Below are 20,473 nucleotides of genomic sequence, written 5' to 3'. Positions count from 1 at the left end.
GGGTCTTAGACACATAAGTATATACTGGTGTCTCTTCCTGGCAATTCCAAAGCACAGACTGTCAAATGAACGCACCTACTGTATGAGCCAATTGGTTAAACACAGCCACCAGGTGCGCAAACACATAATTGCTTAATTGTACACACACTAATCAGGTTTAGGCACTATAAAAATGCAGCAGGTGAGTTCCTCTGTCTTCTGTCTTCAAAGAAAATGGAAGGAGTTCAAAGAAGAGGAGTAAGGGTGAGAGGGGGAATCCATGGAGGAGGAGGAGGTAGAGGAAGAGGAAGACCCCATGCTGGAGGAGAACCAGCTCAAAGGAGACGAGGAGCAAACCTAACAAATGAAATACGCGCAACACTTGTTGACCATGTCCTGAACCATGGGTTGACACTGAGGGAGGCTAGACTTCGTGTTCAGCCAAATCTGAGAAGATTCACAGTGGCATCTGTCATGAGGACATTTAGACAAGAAAACGGGAAAGAAAGAATCTGTCTACAGTTACAGTAATCCGCCGCTTACAGTATTGTACGCACCACATCAGCACTCTGGATACCCCTTCCTGTGACATTTCACAGTAGGTTACATGTATCTTTCTCTACATAGGATTGAGGGTCGACAACAAGGAAGGGGGCCCATATTTACTCAAGAACAGGAGAGCGGAATCATAAACATGGTTCTGGCCAACAATGCCATCAGGCTCCGAGAGATTCAGGCTAACATCATAGGTGACAATGCCATTTTTAACAATGTACATCAAGTATCTCTGTCAACACTGGCCCGTATCCTGAAAAAGCATCAATTTGCAATGAAGCAACTTTATCGAGTGCCTTTTGAGCGGAATGGTGAGAGAATCAAAGGGCTGTGGCGTGAGTATGTGGAGGTATTGTCCTTTAGCACTGTGATGTTGCATAGCCTACTGCACACGTAACCTTTTTGACATGTAAATGTATACTGTAGGATCTATGTTGAACTACAAAATCTTGTCTTTCACTGTATTTGTTTGTCTGTAGTTTTGGAGATGGATGCTGGTGAAATCCATCACAAATTCATATTTATAGATGAGGCAGCGTTCATCTATCTCATCCACAATTCGCAGTGCTATTTCTTTCCCTATACTCTCCATTTCTCAACCCGATCGAAGAGTTCTTCTCGGCATGGCGGTGGAAGGTGTACGACCTCCGGCCCCAGGGTCAGGTAGGCCTACTTCTCATTCAGGCCATGGAGGAGGCCTGTGACCGAATCGAGGCTGCGACTATTCAGGGATGGATTCGACATTCAAGGAGATTCTTTCCACGTTGTCTCGCCAACGAGGACATCGCCTGTGATGTCGACGAGATTCTCTGGCCAGATCCAGCTAGGCGAAGAGATATTTGCTAGTATTTTCTGTAGGCCTACTGTATTTTCAGTCTTTTCTTTTCAGGTTTTACCAGACATTTTCTTCTTTTCACTGTGGTCCTGGTCCGCATACAGTAGGCTATTTTATGTTTGTCTGGTATGTCCTGAACAGCAGTGTTACAGTATGCACACTACTGCGGCAGTGTGAAAACTGCATGTTTTGTGATCCTGCTGAAATATTGACTGACTGACATAATGATATGGAGAGAATAAGTTATATTTTCATCAGTCTGCAGCATTGATCTTGTGTAGTGTTTGGCAAAAATATTGTAGATTTGCTCTTTCTCTGTGTACTTCACTTACACTTCTCTACTCACCGAGAAGTAGAATTGCTAAGTGTTTTAGGTTATCATCAGCAGTGTGTAACTGGTTCAAACAGAATTAAGTTATATGAAACGTGTGTGTTTCATATTGTAACAAAATAGGGTTTTTAAAAATTAGTGTATAGTTTTGACAAGTGTGTTTCATTTTGCAAAGGATCTGAGGAGTTTTTCTCTGCCTGGAGATGGAAGGTATACGAAAGGAATCCACAGACACGGATCCCACTGCTGCAAGCCATGGAGGACGCATGTGGCGATATGACTGCTGAGGCCTGTCAAGACTTCATGCGCCATTGTAGGCAATTCTTTCCTACAGAGAGGGAGAGAGAGGGAGGGAGAGGCAGAGAGAGAGAGGGAGAGAGAGAGAGGGAGGGATAGAGAGAGAGAGAGAGGGAGGGAGAGAGAGAGAGAGAGAGAGAGGGAGGGTCGTCATTAAGCTCTCACACTCCAATCCCTCACCTAGGAAGAGACTGATTAATGGTGCGTTCATTTGTGGTCGGAGGTGGCAAGTCGCAAGTGGCAAAATACCTACCTCCGACCTGTGTGCATTCGAGCTATATACCATTATATCACAGTTACCTAGTTATATCTAGTGCATTCGAGTAACTGGGGGCTGAGAAACATATCCGAATTTGCGACGAGGAAGTGCGAGTTCATGCGGTGTTTTATTTAATAATTCCTAGTAGCAAGTCGCAATTTGCCACCTCCCAGTTATAAACGAACGCACCATAAGTCCCACTCAGTCTGGTGATATTCTTAACAAAACCCCTTTAGTTAATCCTCTCACCAGCCACGAATGACGGTTTTCCTGGTCTCATGTCTCAGTCTGTTGACACAGGCACCATGGAATGAACTTGGTTAGACTAGTTTCTTTACTTAATGGCCAATTCCAGAGGAAGCAGGTAGTTGTGGAGTCAGTGCAATAGTCCTCCATTCTGCTGTGACTTAGACCTTGGTGGTTTGGACTGTCCAATGTCTGGTTGACAGGCTTATGGGGTCATGTCCCCTCAGCTACAAGTGCCTAAGCAGAAGCAGGAAAAGCCGTCCGATTGGACCTTATTTTGGAAAAAATATGTATGCTAGTCAACAGCGATAAACATACATGTAATTTATCGATCCCGTTTGAATTGTGCCATGACCATACACATATTATGTTTGTTAATTTAAAACCACCAAGCTTGTGCGGGTGGAAATAATGTTTGATCAAGGTTTTGATCAAGGTTACTACAATCTTCTACTATCTAGCCTTAAGGTGGAAGAGCAATTTTTTTATAAAATCAGAAAGTGAACACAGAAAGACCACAAAGACAGCGGCTTGAAAAATATATCAATATCAAATTCCTCATTTAAACCATTAAGGGACATGGTGTTGAGGAACTAGATCCACCATGTTTCACATTGGAGAAGCCATTTCTCAAGATCACCACCCCTACGAGGCTTCTCCACAGCAACATACAGGTGCATATCAGAAAATTTGAATATTGTGGAAAGTTCATTTATTTTCCGTGATTTAATTCAAAAAGTGAAACTTTCATATATTATAGATTCATTAGACATGTAGTGAAATATTTCAAGGCTGATTGCCTCCATGTTGCTCCACGTTGATGCAGTAATTTGTGCAAAAGGAGCCCCCACTAAGTATTGAGTGTATAAATGAACATACTGAACATACTGTACAATCATGAAGATTAAAACAAAAAAGGCTTGAAATATTTCACTTTGTGTAATGGATATAGAACACATGAAAGTTTCACTGTTTGAATTAAATTAAAAATAATGGACTTTTTCCTCAATATTCAAATTTTCTGAGATGCACATGCACAGGTATCTGAGAGGTCAAGATGTGTCTACCATGTGTGTATATCCTGAGCGCTGTACAGACCTGGACCAGGTGTGCTTTGCTTCCAGGTCGCGCAGTCTCATTCCAGTGGTGGACGGAGGGGACATTCAGTATTATTCACCCTGAATTAATACATTTGACGGAGGGGACATTCAGTATTATTCACCCTAAATGAACACGTTTGACGCACACCTGTGCACCTCCTGATGTCTTCTGCACTGGAATTGAAATGGTGTGGGAGAAATTAGAGTGATGGACTGATTATTAGTGCAAAATGTGAGAAATAGAAGGAGAGATGGGGTGAGAGAGAGAGGGAGAGAGAGAGAAACATTGAGAGAGAGTAATGTAAATCATCATGAATTTGGCCTTTTGATGTAACCTTTCTCCTCCTCCGGAATAATATTGATAGCTCAGCTGACTGAAGTGATGACCTTGTGGACCCGGGTCTTGTTGAGCTTGTTAACACCGAGGGCCCTGTCAGGCCACAGGCTGATTGACTGGCTGGTTCTCTTCATCTGAGTGACTGGGAACTGGGTGGAGGCCTGAAAACCCCCCTGGTCTACCTCTCTGACCTCTGACCCAGGGGGGTCCAGCAGGGGTCATGTTCCCAGGGATCAGAGAACACATGATGCAACAACTACCGTGTGTGAACATCGATTACTTTAACTCACCAGCACACAGACACACACTGTACACACATACACACACACAAACACACACAATAACAAAATGCAGGACAGGAACGACCCCAACAAAAGCATCTTTCACTTCAGTGAATCCTTAGAGCCCTTCTAATTAGCCAATTAGTGATGTCATCATCCCCCTGAGAATGCTGGGCAATGACCTTGCTGGTAAACAAAGTCACTTCTCAGCTAATTAATCTCATCTTCTGTTAATAAGCCCGTTGTGACCACAGTTGCAAAGTCGACGAGTATACTAAGCCATGCAGTCACTTAGTGTTTTAGCTTCATGTTATACCGTGGAGATTTATTACAAAGCAGCTAGAACCTATCCAAAGTCTACGGAGCAGTCTAAACCTGTGTGTGTTTGTGTGCATGCGTGTGTGTGTTTGTTTGCGTGCATGCGTGTCTGTGTGTGCCTCCCCCAACTACACCACCCCCCTCACCACTGCCCCAGCCCCATAGCTCTGGGTGCTCTAGTGGGACACCAGCCCCCTCATTAGTCTTAACGAACAGTCCTTACGTAGAGGAAGGGGGAACACGGGACACGGCTCCTGGCACAACAGTCAGCTAACGATCAGAGAGGTCAATAGGTAGGCTACTCTCCTGACCTGGTCCAGCGGATCATACAGATATTCCCTGCACTCTATTCAGGGCCATGGTGCAATATCAGAATGCAAATATCAGGTATCCACTGGAGAAAGAACAAGTAAACATTGCCATCAGGTACAGTAACAGCTTCAGACTGCAGAGCATGTTGTGAAGACGGTAATGAAAGCAGGAAAACAGTAACGTGTGCTCTAGTTTAGGGAGATGAAAGGATCTGGAAATAATAAGGATCGGGAAATAATAAGGGAGGTGAAGAAGAATGGAGGACAGAAAAAGAGCTAACAGAGCTCTGGCTACATGGAGTTAAGGTGAGGAGAAGATGAGAGAGTCACGGTTTTGCCTAAGGCCTGTCTTTTCACAATGTATCCCTCTTTCTTTATCTTCCTTTCTTCATTCAAACTTTTTGCTGAACTCAGCATAACCCTGTCCCTGGGTCCTTACAGTCATTCAGCTGGATTACACCATCTCACTAGTTGGGGGGACTAGTGAGGGAGAGAGAGGGGAGGGGGGACAGAGAGAGGGGGAGAAAAAGAGACAGAGAGGAGGGAGAGAGAGAGGGGGAGGAGAGAGACAGAGAGAGGAGGAGGGAGAGAGAGAGGGGGGATAGAAGGGAGAAAAAGAGACAGAGGGGAGGGAGAGAGAGGGGGAGAAAAGGAGAGAGACAGAGAGAGGAGGGAGAGAGAGAGGGAGGATAGAAGGAAGAAAAAGAGACAGAGAGGGGAGGGAGAGAGAGGGGGAGAAAAGGAGAGAGACAGAGAGAGGAGAGAGAGAGAGAGGGAGGATAGAAGGAAGAAAAAGAGACAGAGAGAGGGGAGGGAGAGAGAGGGGGGGAAAGAGAGAGAGAGGAGGGAGAGAGAGACAGAGAGAGGAGGAGGGAGAGAGGGGGGGATAGAAGGGAGAAAGAGACAGAGAGGGGAGGGAAGAGACAGAAAGAGGAAGGAGAGAAAGAGGGGGAAGGAGAGAGACAGAGAGAGGAGGGAGAGAGAGAGTGGGGATAGAAGGGAGAAAAAGAGACAGAGAGGGGAGGGAGAGAGAGGGGGGGAGAAAAGGAGAGAGACAGAGCGAGGAGGAGGGAGAGAGAGGGGAGGATAGAAGGGATAAAAAGAGACAGACAGAGAGAGGGGAGGGAGAGAGAGGGAGAAAGAGAGAGGGGGAGGGAGAGAGAGGGGAGGGAGAGACAGGGAGAGGGGGAGGGAGATAGAGAAAGAGAGAGGGGGGAGGGAGAGAGAGAGGGAGGGAGAGAGAGAGGGGGAGGGAGAGAGACAGATAGAGGGGGGAGGGAGAGACAGGGAGAGACAGAGAGAGGGGAGAAAAAGAGACAGAGAGAGACAGGGGGAGGGAGAGAGAGAGACGGGAGGGAGAGAAAGACAGGGGAGGGAGAAAGAGGGGGAGGGAGAGAGAGAGGGGGAGAGAGAGAAACAGAGAGAGGGGGAGAAAAAGAGACAGAGAGAGGAGGGGGGAGAGAGAGAGGGGGGATAGAAGGGAGAAAGAGACAGAGAGAGGGGAGGGAGAGAGAGAGGGGGAGAAAAGGAGAGAGACAGAGAGAGGAGGAGGGAGAGAGAGGGAGGATAGAAGGAAGAAAAAGAGACAGAGAGACGGGGAGAAAAGGAGAGAGGAGGAGGGAGAGAGAGAGGGAGGATAGAAGGCAGAAAAAGAGACAGAGAGCAGGGAGGGAGAGAGAGGGGGAGAAAAGGAGAGAGACAGAGAGAGGAGGAGGGAGAGAGAGGGAGGATAGAAGGAAGAAAAAGAGACAGAGAGAGGGGAGGGAGAGAAGGAGGGGGAGAGACAGAGAGAGGAGGAGGGAGAGAGAGAGGGAGGATAGAAGGAAGAAAAAGAGACAGAGAGCGGGGAGGGAGAGAGAGGGGGGGAGAAAAAGAGAGAGAGAGGAGGGAGAGAGAGACAGAGAGAGGAGGAGGGAGAGAGGGGGGGATAGAAGGGAGAAAGAGACCGAGAGGGGAGGGAAGAGACAGAAAGAGGAGGGAGAGAAAGAGGGGGAAGGAAAGAGACAGAGAGAGGAGGGAGAGAGAGAGTGGGGATAGAAGGGAGAAAAAGAGACAGAGAGGGAAGGGAGAAAAAGAGACAGAGAGGGGAGGGAGAGAGAGGGGGGGAGAAAAGAAGAGAGACAGAGAGAGGAGGAGGGAGATAGAGGGGGGGATTTCTCTTTCTTTATCTTCTTTTCTTCATTCAAAGTTTTTGCTGAACTCAGCATAACCCTGTCCCTGGGTCCTTACAGTCATTCAGCTGGATTACACCATCTCACTAGTTGGGGGGACTAGTGAGGGAGAGAGAGGGGAGGGGGGACAGAGAGAGGGGGAGAAAAAGAGACAGAGAGGAGGGAGAGAGAGAGGGGGAGGAGAGAGACAGAGAGAGGAGGAGGGAGAGAGAGAGGGGGGATAGAAGGGAGAAAAAGAGACAGAGAGGGGAGGGAGAGAGAGAGGGGGAGAAAAGGAGAGAGACAGAGAGAGGAGGAGGGAGAGAGAGAGGGAGGATAGAAGGAAGAAAAAGAGACAGAGAGAGGGGAGGGAGAGAGAGGGGGGAAAGAGAGAGAGAGGAGGGAGAGAGACAGAGAGAGGAGGAGGGAGAGAGGGGGGGATAGAAGGGAGAAAGAGACAGAGAGGGGACGGAAGAGACAGAAAGAGGAGGGAGAGAAAGAGGGGGAAGGAGAGAGACAGAGAGAGGAGGGAGAGAGAGAGTGGGGATAGAAGGGAGAAAAAGAGACAGAGAGGGGAGGGAGAGAGAGGGGGGGGAAGGAGAGAGAGAGAGGAGGAGGGAGAGAGAGGGGAGGATAGAAGGGAGAAAAAGAGACAGAGAGAGGGGAGGGAGAGAGAGAGGGAGAAAGAGAGAGGGGGAGGGAGAGAGAGAGGTGAGGGAGAGACAAGGAGAGGGGGAGGGAGAGAGAGAGGAAGAAAGAGAGAGGGGTGAGGGAGAGAGAGGGGGAGGGAGAGAGACAGATAGAGGGGGGAGGGAGAGACAGGGAGAGGGAGAGAGACAGAGAGAGGGGAGACAAAGAGACAGAGAGAGGGGGAGGGAGAGAGAGAGACGGGAGGGAGAGACAGGGGAGGGAGAGAGGGGGAGAGAGAGAAACAGAGAGAGGGGGAGAAAAAGAGACAGAGAGAGGAGGGAGAGAGAGATAGGGGGAAGGAGAGAGACAGAGAGAGGAGGGGGGAGAGAGAGAGGGGGATAGAAGGGAGAAAGAGACAGAGCGAGGGGAGGGAGAGAGAGAGGGGGGATAGAAGGGAGAAAAAGAGACAGAGAGGGGAGGGAGAGAGAGAGGGGGAGAAAAGGAGAGAGGAGGAGAGAGAGAGAGAGGGAGGATAGAAGGATGAAAAAGAGAGAGAGCGGGGAGGGAGAGAGAGGGGGGGAGAAAAAGAGAGAGAGTAGGGAGAGAGAGACAGAGAGAGGGGAGGGAGAGAGGGGGGGATAGAAGGGAGAAAGAGACAGAGAGGGGAGGGAAGAGACAGAAAGAGGAGGGAGAGAAAGAGGGGAAGGAGAGAGACAGAGAGAGGAGGGAGAGAGAGAGTGGGCATAGAAGGGAGAAAAAGAGACAGAGAGGGGAGGGAGAGAGAGAGGGGGAGAAAAGGAGAGAGACAGAGAGAGGAGGAGGGAGAGAGAGAGGGAGGATAGAAGGAAGAAAAAGAGACAGAGAGAGGGGAGGGAGAGAGAGGGGGGAAAGAGAGAGAGAGGAGGGAGAGAGACAGAGAGAGGAGGAGGGAGAGAGGGGGGGATAGAAGGGAGAAAGAGACAGAGAGGGGATGGAAGAGACAGAAAGAGGAGGGAGAGAAAGAGGGGGAAGGAGAGAGACAGAGAGAGGAGGGAGAGAGAGAGTGGGGATAGAAGGGAGAAAAAGAGACAGAGAGGGGAGGGAGAGAGAGGGGGGGGAAGGAGAGAGAGAGAGGAGGAGGGAGAGAGAGGGGAGGATAGAAGGGAGAAAAAGAGACAGAGAGAGGGGAGGGAGAGAGAGAGGGAGAAAGAGAGAGGGGGAGGGAGAGAGAGAGGGGAGGGAGAGACAGGGAGAGGGGGAGGGAGAGAGAGAGGGAGAAAGAGAGAGGGGGAGGGAGAGAGACAGATAGAGGGGGGAGGGAGAGACAGGGAGAGGGGGAGGGAGGGAGAGAGACAGAGAGAGGGGAGAAAAAGAGACAGAGAGAGGGGGAGGGAGAGAGACAGGGGAGGGAGTGAGAGACAGGGGAGGGAGAGAGAGAGGGGGGAGGGAGAGAGAGGGGGGGAAAGGAGAGAGAGAGAGGAGGAGGGAGAGAGAGGGGAGGATAGAAGGGAGAAAAAGAGACAGAGAGAGGGGAGGGAGAGAGAGATGGAGAAAGAGAGAGGGGGAGGGAGAGAGAGAGGGGAGGGAGAGACAGGGAGAGGGGGAGGGAGAGAGAGAGGGAGAAAGAGAGAGGGGGAGGGAGAGAGACAGATAGAGGGGGGAGGGAGAGACAGGGAGAGGGGGAGGGAGGGAGAGAGACAGAGAGAGGGGAGGGAGAGAGAGGGGGGGAGAAAAGGAGAGAGACAGAGAGAGGAGGAGGGAGAGAGAGGGGGGGATAGAAGGGAGAAAAAGAGACAGAGAGAGGGGAGGGAGAGAGAGATGGAGAAAGAGAGAGGGGGAGGGAGAGAGAGAGGGGAGGGAGAGACAGGGAGAGGGGGAGGGAGAGAGAGAGGGAGAAAGAGAGAGGGGGAGGGAGAGAGACAGATAGAGGGGGGAGGGAGAGACAGGGAGAGGGGGAGGGAGGGAGAGAGACAGAGAGAGGGGAGAAAAAGAGACAGAGAGAGGGGGAGGGAGAGAGACAGGGGAGGGAGTGAGAGACAGGGGAGGGAGAGAGAGAGGGGGGAGGGAGAGAGAGGGGGGGAAAGGAGAGAGAGAGAGGAGGAGGGAGAGAGAGGGGAGGATAGAAGGGAGAAAAAGAGACAGAGAGAGGGGAGGGAGAGAGAGAGGGAGAAAGAGAGAGGGGGAGGGAGAGAGAGAGGTGAGGGAGAGACAAGGAGAGGGGGAGGGAGAGAGAGAGGAAGAAAGAGAGAGGGGTGAGGGAGAGAGGGGGAGGGAGAGAGACAGATAGAGGGGGGAGGGAGAGACAGGGAGAGAGACAGAGAGAGGGGAGAAAAAGAGACAGAGTGAGGGGGAGGGAGAGAGAGAGACGGGAGGGAGAGACAGGGGAGGGAGAGAGGGGGAGAGAGAGAAACAGAGAGAGGGGGAGAAAAAGAGACAGAGAGAGGAGGGAGAGAGAGATAGGGGGAAGGAGAGAGACAGAGAGAGGAGGGGGGAGAGAGAGAGGGGGATAGAAGGGAGAAAGAGACAGAGCGAGGGGAGGGAGAGAGAGAGGGGGGATAGAAGGGAGAAAAAGAGACAGAGAGGGGAGGGAGAGAGAGAGGGGGAGAAAAGGAGAGAGGAGGAGAGAGAGAGAGAGGGAGGATAGAAGGATGAAAAAGAGAGAGAGCGGGGAGGGAGAGAGAGGGGGGGAGAAAAAGAGAGAGAGTAGGGAGAGAGAGACAGAGAGAGGGGAGGGAGAGAGGGGGGGATAGAAGGGAGAAAGAGACAGAGAGGGGAGGGAAGAGACAGAAAGAGGAGGGAGAGAAAGAGGGGAAGGAGAGAGACAGAGAGAGGAGGGAGAGAGAGAGTGGGCATAGAAGGGAGAAAAAGAGACAGAGAGGGGAGGGAGAGAGAGGGGGGGGAGAAAAGGAGAGAGACAGAGAGAGGAGGAGGGAGAGAGAGGGGGGGATAGAAGGGAGAAAAAGAGACAGAGAGAGGGGAGGGAGAGAGAGATGGAGAAAGAGAGAGGGGGAGGGAGAGAGAGGGGAGGGAGAGACAGGGAGAGGGGGAGGGAGAGAGAGAGGGAGAAAGAGAGAGGGGGAGGGAGAGAGACAGATAGAGGGGGGAGGGAGAGACAGGGGGAGGGAGGGAGAGAGACAGAGAGAGGGGAGAAAAAGAGACAGAGAGAGGGGGAGGGAGAGAGACAGGGGAGGGAGTGAGAGACAGGGGAGGGAGAGAGAGAGGGGGGAGGGAGAGAGAGAGAGAGGGGGAGAGAGAGAAACAGAGAGAGGGGGGAGAAAAAGAGACAGAGAGAGGAGGGAGAGAGAGATAGGGGGAAGGAGAGAGACAGAGAGAGGAGGGGGGAGAGAGAGAGGGGGGATAGAAGGGAGAAAGAGACAGAGAGAGGGGAGGGAGAGAGAGAGGTGGGAGAAAAAGAGACAGAGAGAGGAGATCTATGGCTGAAAAGCCAATCTCACAGAGACAGGATGTGGCGAAGGGAAGAAGGATGCCCCCAGCCCGCTGCCCTATGGGTGGATGCTCCGCCCCCACACCAAGACAGAATTCACTCAGTGCCTAAGCTCTAAACCTCGGCCTCAGGGTGGAGTCAGATGTCATCTCAATGAGTTGGCCATCTTCTTCAGAGCTGAAATCAGCAGGTGCTGCAGATAGATAATTTATTTATAACTGAATATTAAACACAACAAAAATCTGTATTACAACAATCCTTTCCAGTTAGCAAGTAACATGCATAATAAATAAATAAAATGAATTTACAGCAGAAATAGTCCATCACAATTAGTCAGTCAATAAAATAAAATACCAACCTGCTGCATTGAATGGATCCATCACCCAGTCATACTGAGCACTATTGTTTTGGAAGTATTTTTGGAATAATCCTGTCAGGGAAGAGATGTGTTGCTTGAGATAGGGGATCACCGTGGTGGCTTCAGAATCACTGCTGTAATGGAAATAAATTTGATTTAGCTATCAAAAGTAAAAAGGTTTTGCCAAGGTTCGCTCAAAAAGGTTCAGTCTGATTTATTAAGAAAACATACGATTGCAAAAGGACTTCAGGATAAACACAGTGGCTCACCCGGCAGAAGAGAAACAGTTTGTTGTTGCGTGGTCTTATATTCAAGCAATACACGGATATGATGTTTCTAGAGATCTGATTGGCTAACCCATCTTTACACGTCATAATAAATGGCGGACGTCATCAACAATGGTCAAGAGTTCAGGCACGTGATATTAGAAAGCGCGGTAAATCTTGAATAGGTTTCTGTAGACACAATAGAACAATGTGAGGTCACACTAGGTCAGACTGAAAGTCTGGGGTGTGTCCCCCCCTGGAGATGTCTTCCTGTTATAATGATCAGGCTTGTCTTCGTTCGTAGACTATAGGGTAAATACACTGTGAGCCCAGCCTGCTAAATCTACTCAAAGACGCCACCTGGCGGTGGTGCGTCACTAAAATGAAATAACACCCGTCTGAAATCCCACAATATTTCCAGCGGGATTTCCCTGTGAAAAACCGCAATGGTGAAATGCCGCGGGATGGATCATTTCTAACTACTCCCAACTGTAGGCTAATACCACAGGATCCAGGCTAAGAAAATGTAACTTTTCCTAATACAGTGTTTATCTGATTTGTTTTTCATACATAGAAACATAAGACAATATTGGATGTAAACAGCAACAAAAAAAAAAGTTGATATCAAAAGCTGAACCCAGAAACCGAACCTGGGTTGACGCATTGCTAAATCAAATAAAATGTTATTTATAGAGCACGTTTAAAACGACAGCAGTTGACCAAAGTACTGTACAAATGTGAGTCCTAGATAAAAACATTTCTCAACAAAACAAGGAAATAACAGCAAAACAATAGACATTGAACATGAACAAGGATTGGGCACAGACTGGTTAAAATGCCAGGGAGAAAAGGACGTCTTTAGGGAGGATTTAAAAAAGGCTATTCCATAGCGTGGGGGCAGCCGCCGCAAAGGCCCTGTCGCCTCCAGACATAAGTCTAGTTTTAGGCCCTGTCCACACCAAGACGTTTATTTTATAAACGTTTTTCGTATATAAAAATATTCCCGTCCACACAAGCATTTTTACTAAAATATCAGTATCCACATGCATACGCATAAACGCAAAATAAACGCTGCCATTGAGCATTCCACACCAGTAGTCGGCGATATAATTTTAACCCTATAGTCCCGCTGGCCAATCAGACGCCAGGTAAACAAAGCTACTACCGGTTGTTCCGCGTTACCATGAATCATTTCGGCCAGTAGCCAACATACCGCCTTAGGGAAAAGAGTCCTACGTTTGGACGGATAACGAGGTAGTTATTCCTCAACAGCACAAAGTAAAAAAAAAAAACGTACGAAAACAGAGGAAATGGCAAACAGCTGCAGTGCGCATGATCATAGAAATCTATGCGCATGATGACGTGACAAATACAAGAATCTCCGTCTATCTCGTCCCCACGTCAGAATAAACAGCGTTTTTTAGAAATGTTCAGTGTGGCTGGAGTTTTTCAAAATGTACGTTTGCAGGGAGCAGAAATTCGTTTGCGTGTGTACGAACCCCCCAAATCGAATATAAAAATACATGTTTGGCAAATAAACGTCTTGGTGTGGACAGGGCCTTAGGCTCCTCCAACAGCAGTTGGTCAGCAGACCTGGCTCTGGCTGGGTTGTGGCGATGCAGGGGCTCGGAGAGGTATGCTCGGCCATTGGCGGTATAGTAAACCCAGCAGGAGAAGAATATAAAGGGAAGGAAGCTGGGTCAAGTATGGCATATGTTGTTTTCTTTTAATTTGTGTATTCGCCCAGTGATTCTGATTTGCACCAACATGTAATGTGTTCTAAATTGGCCCATGCTACACCCCTCCACCGAGTTTCATGAAAATCGCTCTGGTACTTTTTGTATGATCCTGCTATGTGACGAAGAAAACGAACGAACGAAATAACACACACGACTGAAAAGATACCCTCCGCCAGCGGTCGTTGAGCGGAGCCAATAATTATCATTAGGTGATATTGTCTGCAACCTGCCCTCCAGGACATTCACACCTCCAGAGCCCTGAAGCATGGAACCTAGATCTCTTGAGTCCTAGTATTGGGAATAGTGATCGGGCTATAAGAAAAGGGGTCAAATTATAAAAGCGATAAGTAATAGCAGTTCTTTTGGGTATACAAAAACAGCATAAATTAAACAATAGGCTATTTATCGGTAAGTCTACAGCAATGTAGCTTGAGCGAGAGAGAACAATCGGGACATTCTTGGGAAGACAAATTGACTTATAACCAACTTTGACTTCGTAACGTTACCTATACAACACAGCACACTCACTTTGGAAAACTTACAGCACAGTTTGCTACCCAGACCAGTAGGCTTAATCCAGAAGGCATATGCGGAAATAGGAAGTAGCGGGAGATTTGTTTGCTGCTAAAAAAAAAAAGCTGCTAAAAAAGCTCTGTCAAAGTTTGCTGTTTTAAATTAGTTTTAAACCATCTATTTGCAATCGTTTTTGCAGATTGGTAATTTTTTATCTTCTTATTTTAACTCAGCAAGCATTTTAACAATCGGATGCTTGATTCTTGAGTTTTGAGTCGGGAAGGAATATCCCTGGCTGGCTGCTGACATTCGTATTCCCGGCTAGGATTGCTAGCTAGCAAAGCTAAGCTACCTAGCCAACGGGAGTCAGTCTGCCATCTCTGCTTAATGTGCTTACCGGAGGCTATTCCATCGTAATAGGCCCAGTCATCTGGGCATTGGGCTCCCTATATTTCCTCATTGTTGGAGTGGAAGAGTGGAATTCTAGTCCTTATCTGTCCCGCTCAGGTGACCTGCTGCTTCTTAAAATCCCTCATGCCCAGACAGAACTTGGGAAATCAACTTTTTCCTTTAGTGCCCCAACTTAAAGGACTATGCTCGTTTTTGACAACCTGGACCTTATTTACGACATATTATAAGAAGTTTGACTCACCCAGATCACTTTTGTGTTGTTCGGAGGCAGGTAGAAGAAATTTAAAATCCAGCGCGAGCCAGTATATCCATGTAATGGCGGCGCACGGGGCAAAGGGAATGCAGCTTCTAAAAATCAATTTTCGGCCGCTAAACGGTTGTTTTCATCAATCACATTGCATGAATCGACAGTTGATATTCCTCTACGCGAGCCATTCTTTCGGTTTTCAAATACGTGGTCTGTAGCCACTGTAATATGATCTTTACACTGGCTATTCTCCCTCACATTGTCTGCGCTACGATCGGATTGTTGCTGACGAATGACGACGACAATATTCTCGGCACCAACTACGATCGTAGCGCAGAGAACGTGAGCCGGAGAATAGCAGGCTGCGCGCTGGCCTGTGCGCATGCGTGCTGGAGCAAGTGGGGGAGAGGCTTCTAAAGATCATATTACAGTGGCTACAGACCATTTGAAAACCAACCGAAAGAATGGCTCGCGTAGAGGAATATCAACTGTCGATTCATGCAATGTGATTGATGAAAACAACCGTTTAGCGGCCGAAAATGGATTTTGAGAAACTGCATTCCCTATGCCCCGTGCGCCGCCATTACATGGATATACTGGCTCGCGCTGGATTTTAAATTTCTTCTACCTGCCTCCGAACAACACAAAAGTGATCTGGGTGAGTCAAACTTCTTATAATATGTCGTAAATAAGGTCCAGGTTGTCAAAAACGAGCATAGTCCTTTAATGGAATGAATCTGCCCTCGTATGGGCAGTTTAAAGCCCTGGTTTTGCACATTCCTGCCTCTGTTTGTAGCTGTTTTTAATGACTGACTGACTACTGATTGTCACAAGTTGTTCTATTTTATATTCTCTATCTGTACTGGTTTATTGTGTTTCATTTTAAATTATATTGTTATTTGTGATGATATCTTATTGTGTAACATTGTTTTCATTGTTGCTGCTTGTTTGCTGTCTCGGCTACATGAGGGCCTGCCCCTCAATTGTATTCCCGAAAAACTAAATAAAGGTTATGATGATTTGGTGTTAAATGCCAGGGAAGGGTACAGCATGGTGCGCTGTGCATGTTACTTTGATTGATTGATTACTGCCATTGCAGTGCTAGTGTGTGTGTTGCTGTGTTTGCGTGTATGGTTGTGTCTTTGTTGTAATTTTTTCACTTACCTGTACAGCACTTTGGACGATTTTAGTTGTTTTAAAGGCCCTACGAGGAGTTTTCGGGAAGCGGAAGTGTTTTCCGCCCAAAAAGACCACATTTCCCATGAGCCTCTGTCGTAAACCTTAGCTACCTGAGCCGGGTGTTTTGAAGACGGAACAATGGCCACCGACAAGGTAATTACATAGGTCTTACTAGTAACGTTACTTTTGACATTATATAACGGTCATATTTGCTCGCGCTGTCTCTTGTCGGCGGTGTAGGCTACTGCAGTAAATCGTTTCGTCATTCCAAGGAAGTTCTGGACGACCCGACCACAAAATAATATTCTAAAAATAAACTACATAGAAGAAATGACATTTGTCGAAAATGGACACAAACAAGTGTGGGTAATGTAGATTCACCCACATTAAATGAGACTGTTTCATAACCAAAAATAAACCCCTCAGGGTATCTTTAAATGTGCTTTATAAATAATGTTTGAGTTGACAATTGCACAGGAGGGATAAGGTTACCAAAAGCAAATGCATACAGTAGCTTAAATGTCAGCAGGGTGGCTGTACAGTATGTTTGAGTGGGATATATGTGGACACACCGACTTATACACAACTTTGATTTTGCAATGTTAACATAATCAAACTCAGCTATAGCCTGACCTGCTCAATGAGCTAGCAGGCTAACGTTAGCCTAATTCGAACTACCCTTGTGTCGAGCTTAAAGGTTGGTTAGCTATTGGAAAAAGTCAATGTAATGTTCTTAACTAATCTATCATTGATGCACTCATTGGTGAGATGGTAATCAATCATGCTCTGTGTTAAAGCAGTAACAAGTCTGTGAACCTACCGATGGGTGGTTAACAATTAAATCGTCTAGCTCTCCAAACTAAAGAACACACAGATTTGATAGTTTGATGGTGTTCACACAATGCACCTATCCACCAATATCATACAAAACACCAGGAAGTGAGGTTTTCACTGTATTATCTCTTTAAGATCTTGCTTAAAAGATCCCATAGTTTCAGCCATCCTTAGGTGTTCTGGCAGGGTATTCCAGAGGCTGGGGGTGTAAAAACTGAAGGCTACAGTACCTCCCCATGTCTCTTGGTCCTGGCTCCAGGAACCATGAAAGGTTCAGTGCCAGAGGATCTCAGGGACCTACTTGGTGTATACCGTAACAGCATGCCTGACATGCAGGTGCATGACTATGGAGAGCTTTATAAACTAATGAAAGAATCTGAAAAACTACTATAAAACTGACCGATAACCAGTGTAGTGATTGTAAGACAGGTGTGATGTGAGCCCTCCTTCTGGTCTTAGTGAGGACACGTGCTGCATCATTTTGTATAATTTGAAATTAACTAATAGCTTTCTTTGGTAGACCAGATAGGAGAGTGTTACAGTAATCCAACCTGCTACTGATAAAAACATGCATTAGTCTTTCAGTGTCGGCCTGGGAGAGAAAAGATTTCACCTTAGCAATGTTTCTCAGGTGATAAAAAGATGTCTGTCTCAAATTCTTAATATGGGCCTCAAAATTAAGATCAGAATTAAACATGTCACCTAGGTTTCTGACTTAATATTTGGTGTTCAGTGTCAGTGTTTTTAACTGCCCAGTCTCTCCCTAAAAACGGTTAATTAGATGTTTAGATTCAACAAACAGTAATTGGTTGCTGTGTTGATACACACTGGCGCTAATTAGGCCAGCTGTAGCTATCCTATTCTCGATGGGCCATTTTGAATTCAAGAAAACATGCCAACTGCATAATGAGAGCTGAGTTAATTTGTGTCATGACCTTCTCTTGAGATGCACATAAAGACACAAGCACAGAGATGGTGAGTTCACTGAGGGAAAGGCAAATTCGACACACAAACCGACATAAATCGTGAACGCCAACACTGACCTAACAGCCTACGAGGCCTACACCACCAATCACGGTAAGTGATCAATTTTCAATCGCCATCTAGCTTCAAATGTAGCCTAGAAAAGCATAATACTGAATTGAAACGTTTTACTGAAGGAGAAAGTGAAACTTTTCTCGTTTTCTTTCTAGGCTGGGGCGTGTGCGTCGACTGGTTCAGCCATGAGATTTCCCAGCAGGACATTTGGGAATGACTCCATTCTTATCCATCCGCCTGGTTTTTACATAATCGGTTTTGTGTCATTACATTTCATCAACATCTATTTCATTTTTCTAGCGTTCGTATACGTGATAACTGTGTTCTTCAATTTATTGGTGATCTATATAATTGTGTCGGTTCACCGTTTACACGTACCAAAATTTTTGGCAGTAGGCAACCTGGCTGTCATTGATATAGTCTTGAACTCATGCATCATTCCAAGTATGTTGAAGATATTCCTCTCCAAAGATAATTTTGTGCCATTTAATTTATGCTTAATACAGATGTACATGTACTATTCTTTTGTCTCTCTTGAATCCTTTGCTCTCGCTGTTCTCGCCTATGATCGATTGATAGCAATATGCTTCCCGCTGCGGCAGCACTCAATCAACACTATGAGGAGCATGTTTTGTGTCCTGGGGGTTATCTGGTCTGCCATCCTCGGACTGGTCATATTTACCACGTCGATAATGACCAGACTATCCTACTGCAACTCCGTTGAAGTGTTCAGCTACTTCTGTGACTATGCGCCTGTATTTAGGCTGGCGTGTAATGATTACACACTGCAATGGGCTGTAGCTTCGACACTGAGTGTGGTCATCATTCTCTGCCCCTTGATTTTCATCATTTTAACCTACTCTATCATTCTGCTCGCCGTTTTCAGGATGAAAACTATTGAGAGTCGGGTGAAAGCGCTGGCCACCTGCACCGAGCACCTAATTCTCGTGGCGATATTCTACATTCCTATTCTAACAATATTTATGATTGGATTCTACATGTCTGGCATCAACCCTGACCTACGCGTTCTGAGTCTGTCAATGTCCACGTGCATCCCGCCCTGTCTCAACCCAATCATCTACTCCCTGAAAACTAAAGAAATCCGAGCCAGAGCGGTCGCACTGTTCCACAGAGTGAAAGTTAGGCCATGAGATTTGTACGCATGTTTGCTGTAGGCGAGGGTGTATTTTTTACAAATGTGTTTTGCCCCACGACAAACAATCCCTTTTTGGTGGGATACAATTACTAAATGCTTATTTTTCATCTGTAATTTGTACTAGCCTACTCTTAACAAATACCACGTTAGCCTATGCCTGGTACACGTGTAACAAAGTTGAATGGCTTGGCCCTCTACCGACAGTCTTAAAGTCCAATTCACTTAAAGTGCAAGATAAACCTCTCTGTTAAAGACTTTGTTGTGACTCACAAGGAGGTCTTTGTGACTCAGCGATGTTTGCCAGTTCATTTGTCTGACTCAATATGTAATGGTAGCCAACTCATGTAGCCTATCGAGTAGCTAGCCTACATCTTATCAGTGTATCCAAATCCCTCCTCTACAGAAGACCTGAAAACACTTGCCACACATTTATACTGTACACGGTCACGGTCCATACTTTTCTCTGTATCTAGTCTTCACCCTATTGTGTTTCTCTCTCTCTCTCTCTCTCTCTCTCTCTCTCTCTCTATTATTCTTCCGCATAATGCTTGAGTGCCACACAAGTAGACATGCGAGTTTCAATGAAACAATTATCAAAATACCTACAACCTACAGCAAATACCTACAACATAAAAATTGCCATTGACAAGATAATATGCAAATAATTATACCTTGCACTGCAAAACTCATTATCAAGCATCCATAAATGGCATTGAACTTTGTATTAATAAATTACTATAAAAGGGAAAAATACACATATGGAGTACTGAACATGGATTTTCTTATTGGATACAGAATGAAGAGTGATATATTTATTGTCCTTTTCTGTGTGGCTATGCTGTACAGCAAGGTAGATCCCAACAGGATAACCTGAATAACAAAACAGTGTTGATGATCATGTTGCAGATATTTTGTAGTTGAATCATTAGGCTTAGGCTGTGTGCTTTGGAATTGTATCTCAATGATGTGGCATGTTATGTGATCTTGGATTTGGAACAAGAATTATGTCTTAAAGGTTATAAACCTCCACTTCCCTGAGAAAGGGCACCCGCAAAACTGTTGTATCTGCTGATGTCTTTTGAGACCTAATCGGTATCACATTTGAACCGTAACCCTAACCCAAATCTAAAATGTCAGCTCAATCTAAAGTCTTTGTCAGTTAAGTCTATGGCATCCTGCCAGTCAGGGAATGCATTAAAAAGTCTAATGACAGCAGGTAGGAAGGACTTACGGAAGCGTTCAGTGGGGCACTGGCAGAATCAGTCTGCCACATAAAGTGCAGTTCTGCCTGACCAGTGTGTCATGGAAAGCTGAGAGACATTGTTTATGATGGCCTTCAGTTTGGCCAGCATTCTTCTCTTGGCAACTACTGTCACTGAGTCCAGGCTGACCCCCAGTAGCCTACAGAGCCCGCCCTTCTGATCGGTTTGTTCAGTCTGTTAGTGTCCGCTGCTTTAAAGGGATAGCGTGCTATTTTGGACATTTAGCCCTATTTATGATATGATAGATTTTGAATCTGTATGTTTGAATGAGCACAGCTAGCGGGTACATGCAAACATGTACCATTTTGATTACGGCCACATACGCCTTTGGACAGTACACAGGTATGTGCTTCTAAATAATTATCATTATGATGAAAAATAAGCTTTCAGGCTATCGGGGCATTACTTCTGTGGGCA

General features: G+C 46.6%; 1 protein-coding gene across 1 annotated transcript; it reads left to right on the top strand.

Annotated features, from left to right (window-relative positions):
• Positions 1-17,823: 17,823 nt before the first annotated feature.
• LOC311319747 (olfactory receptor 1496-like) lies at positions 17,824-18,789 on the top strand (the record flags this gene model as incomplete). The annotated part of the gene is made up of 1 exon (XM_084451351.1): positions 17,824-18,789. The coding sequence occupies one exon, from the start codon at positions 17,824-17,826 to the stop codon at positions 18,787-18,789; it is 966 nt and encodes a 321-aa protein (XP_084307477.1).
• Between the last annotated feature and the right edge of the window lie 1,684 nt (positions 18,790-20,473).

The sequence above is a fragment of the Borostomias antarcticus genome (genome assembly GCF_949987555.1).
Source record: "Borostomias antarcticus genome assembly, chromosome: 1".
NCBI lineage: Eukaryota > Metazoa > Chordata > Actinopteri > Stomiiformes > Stomiidae > Borostomias > Borostomias antarcticus.
Note: the sequence above shows the minus strand (reverse complement) of the source record. Positions and strands in the feature narration are given on the sequence as shown.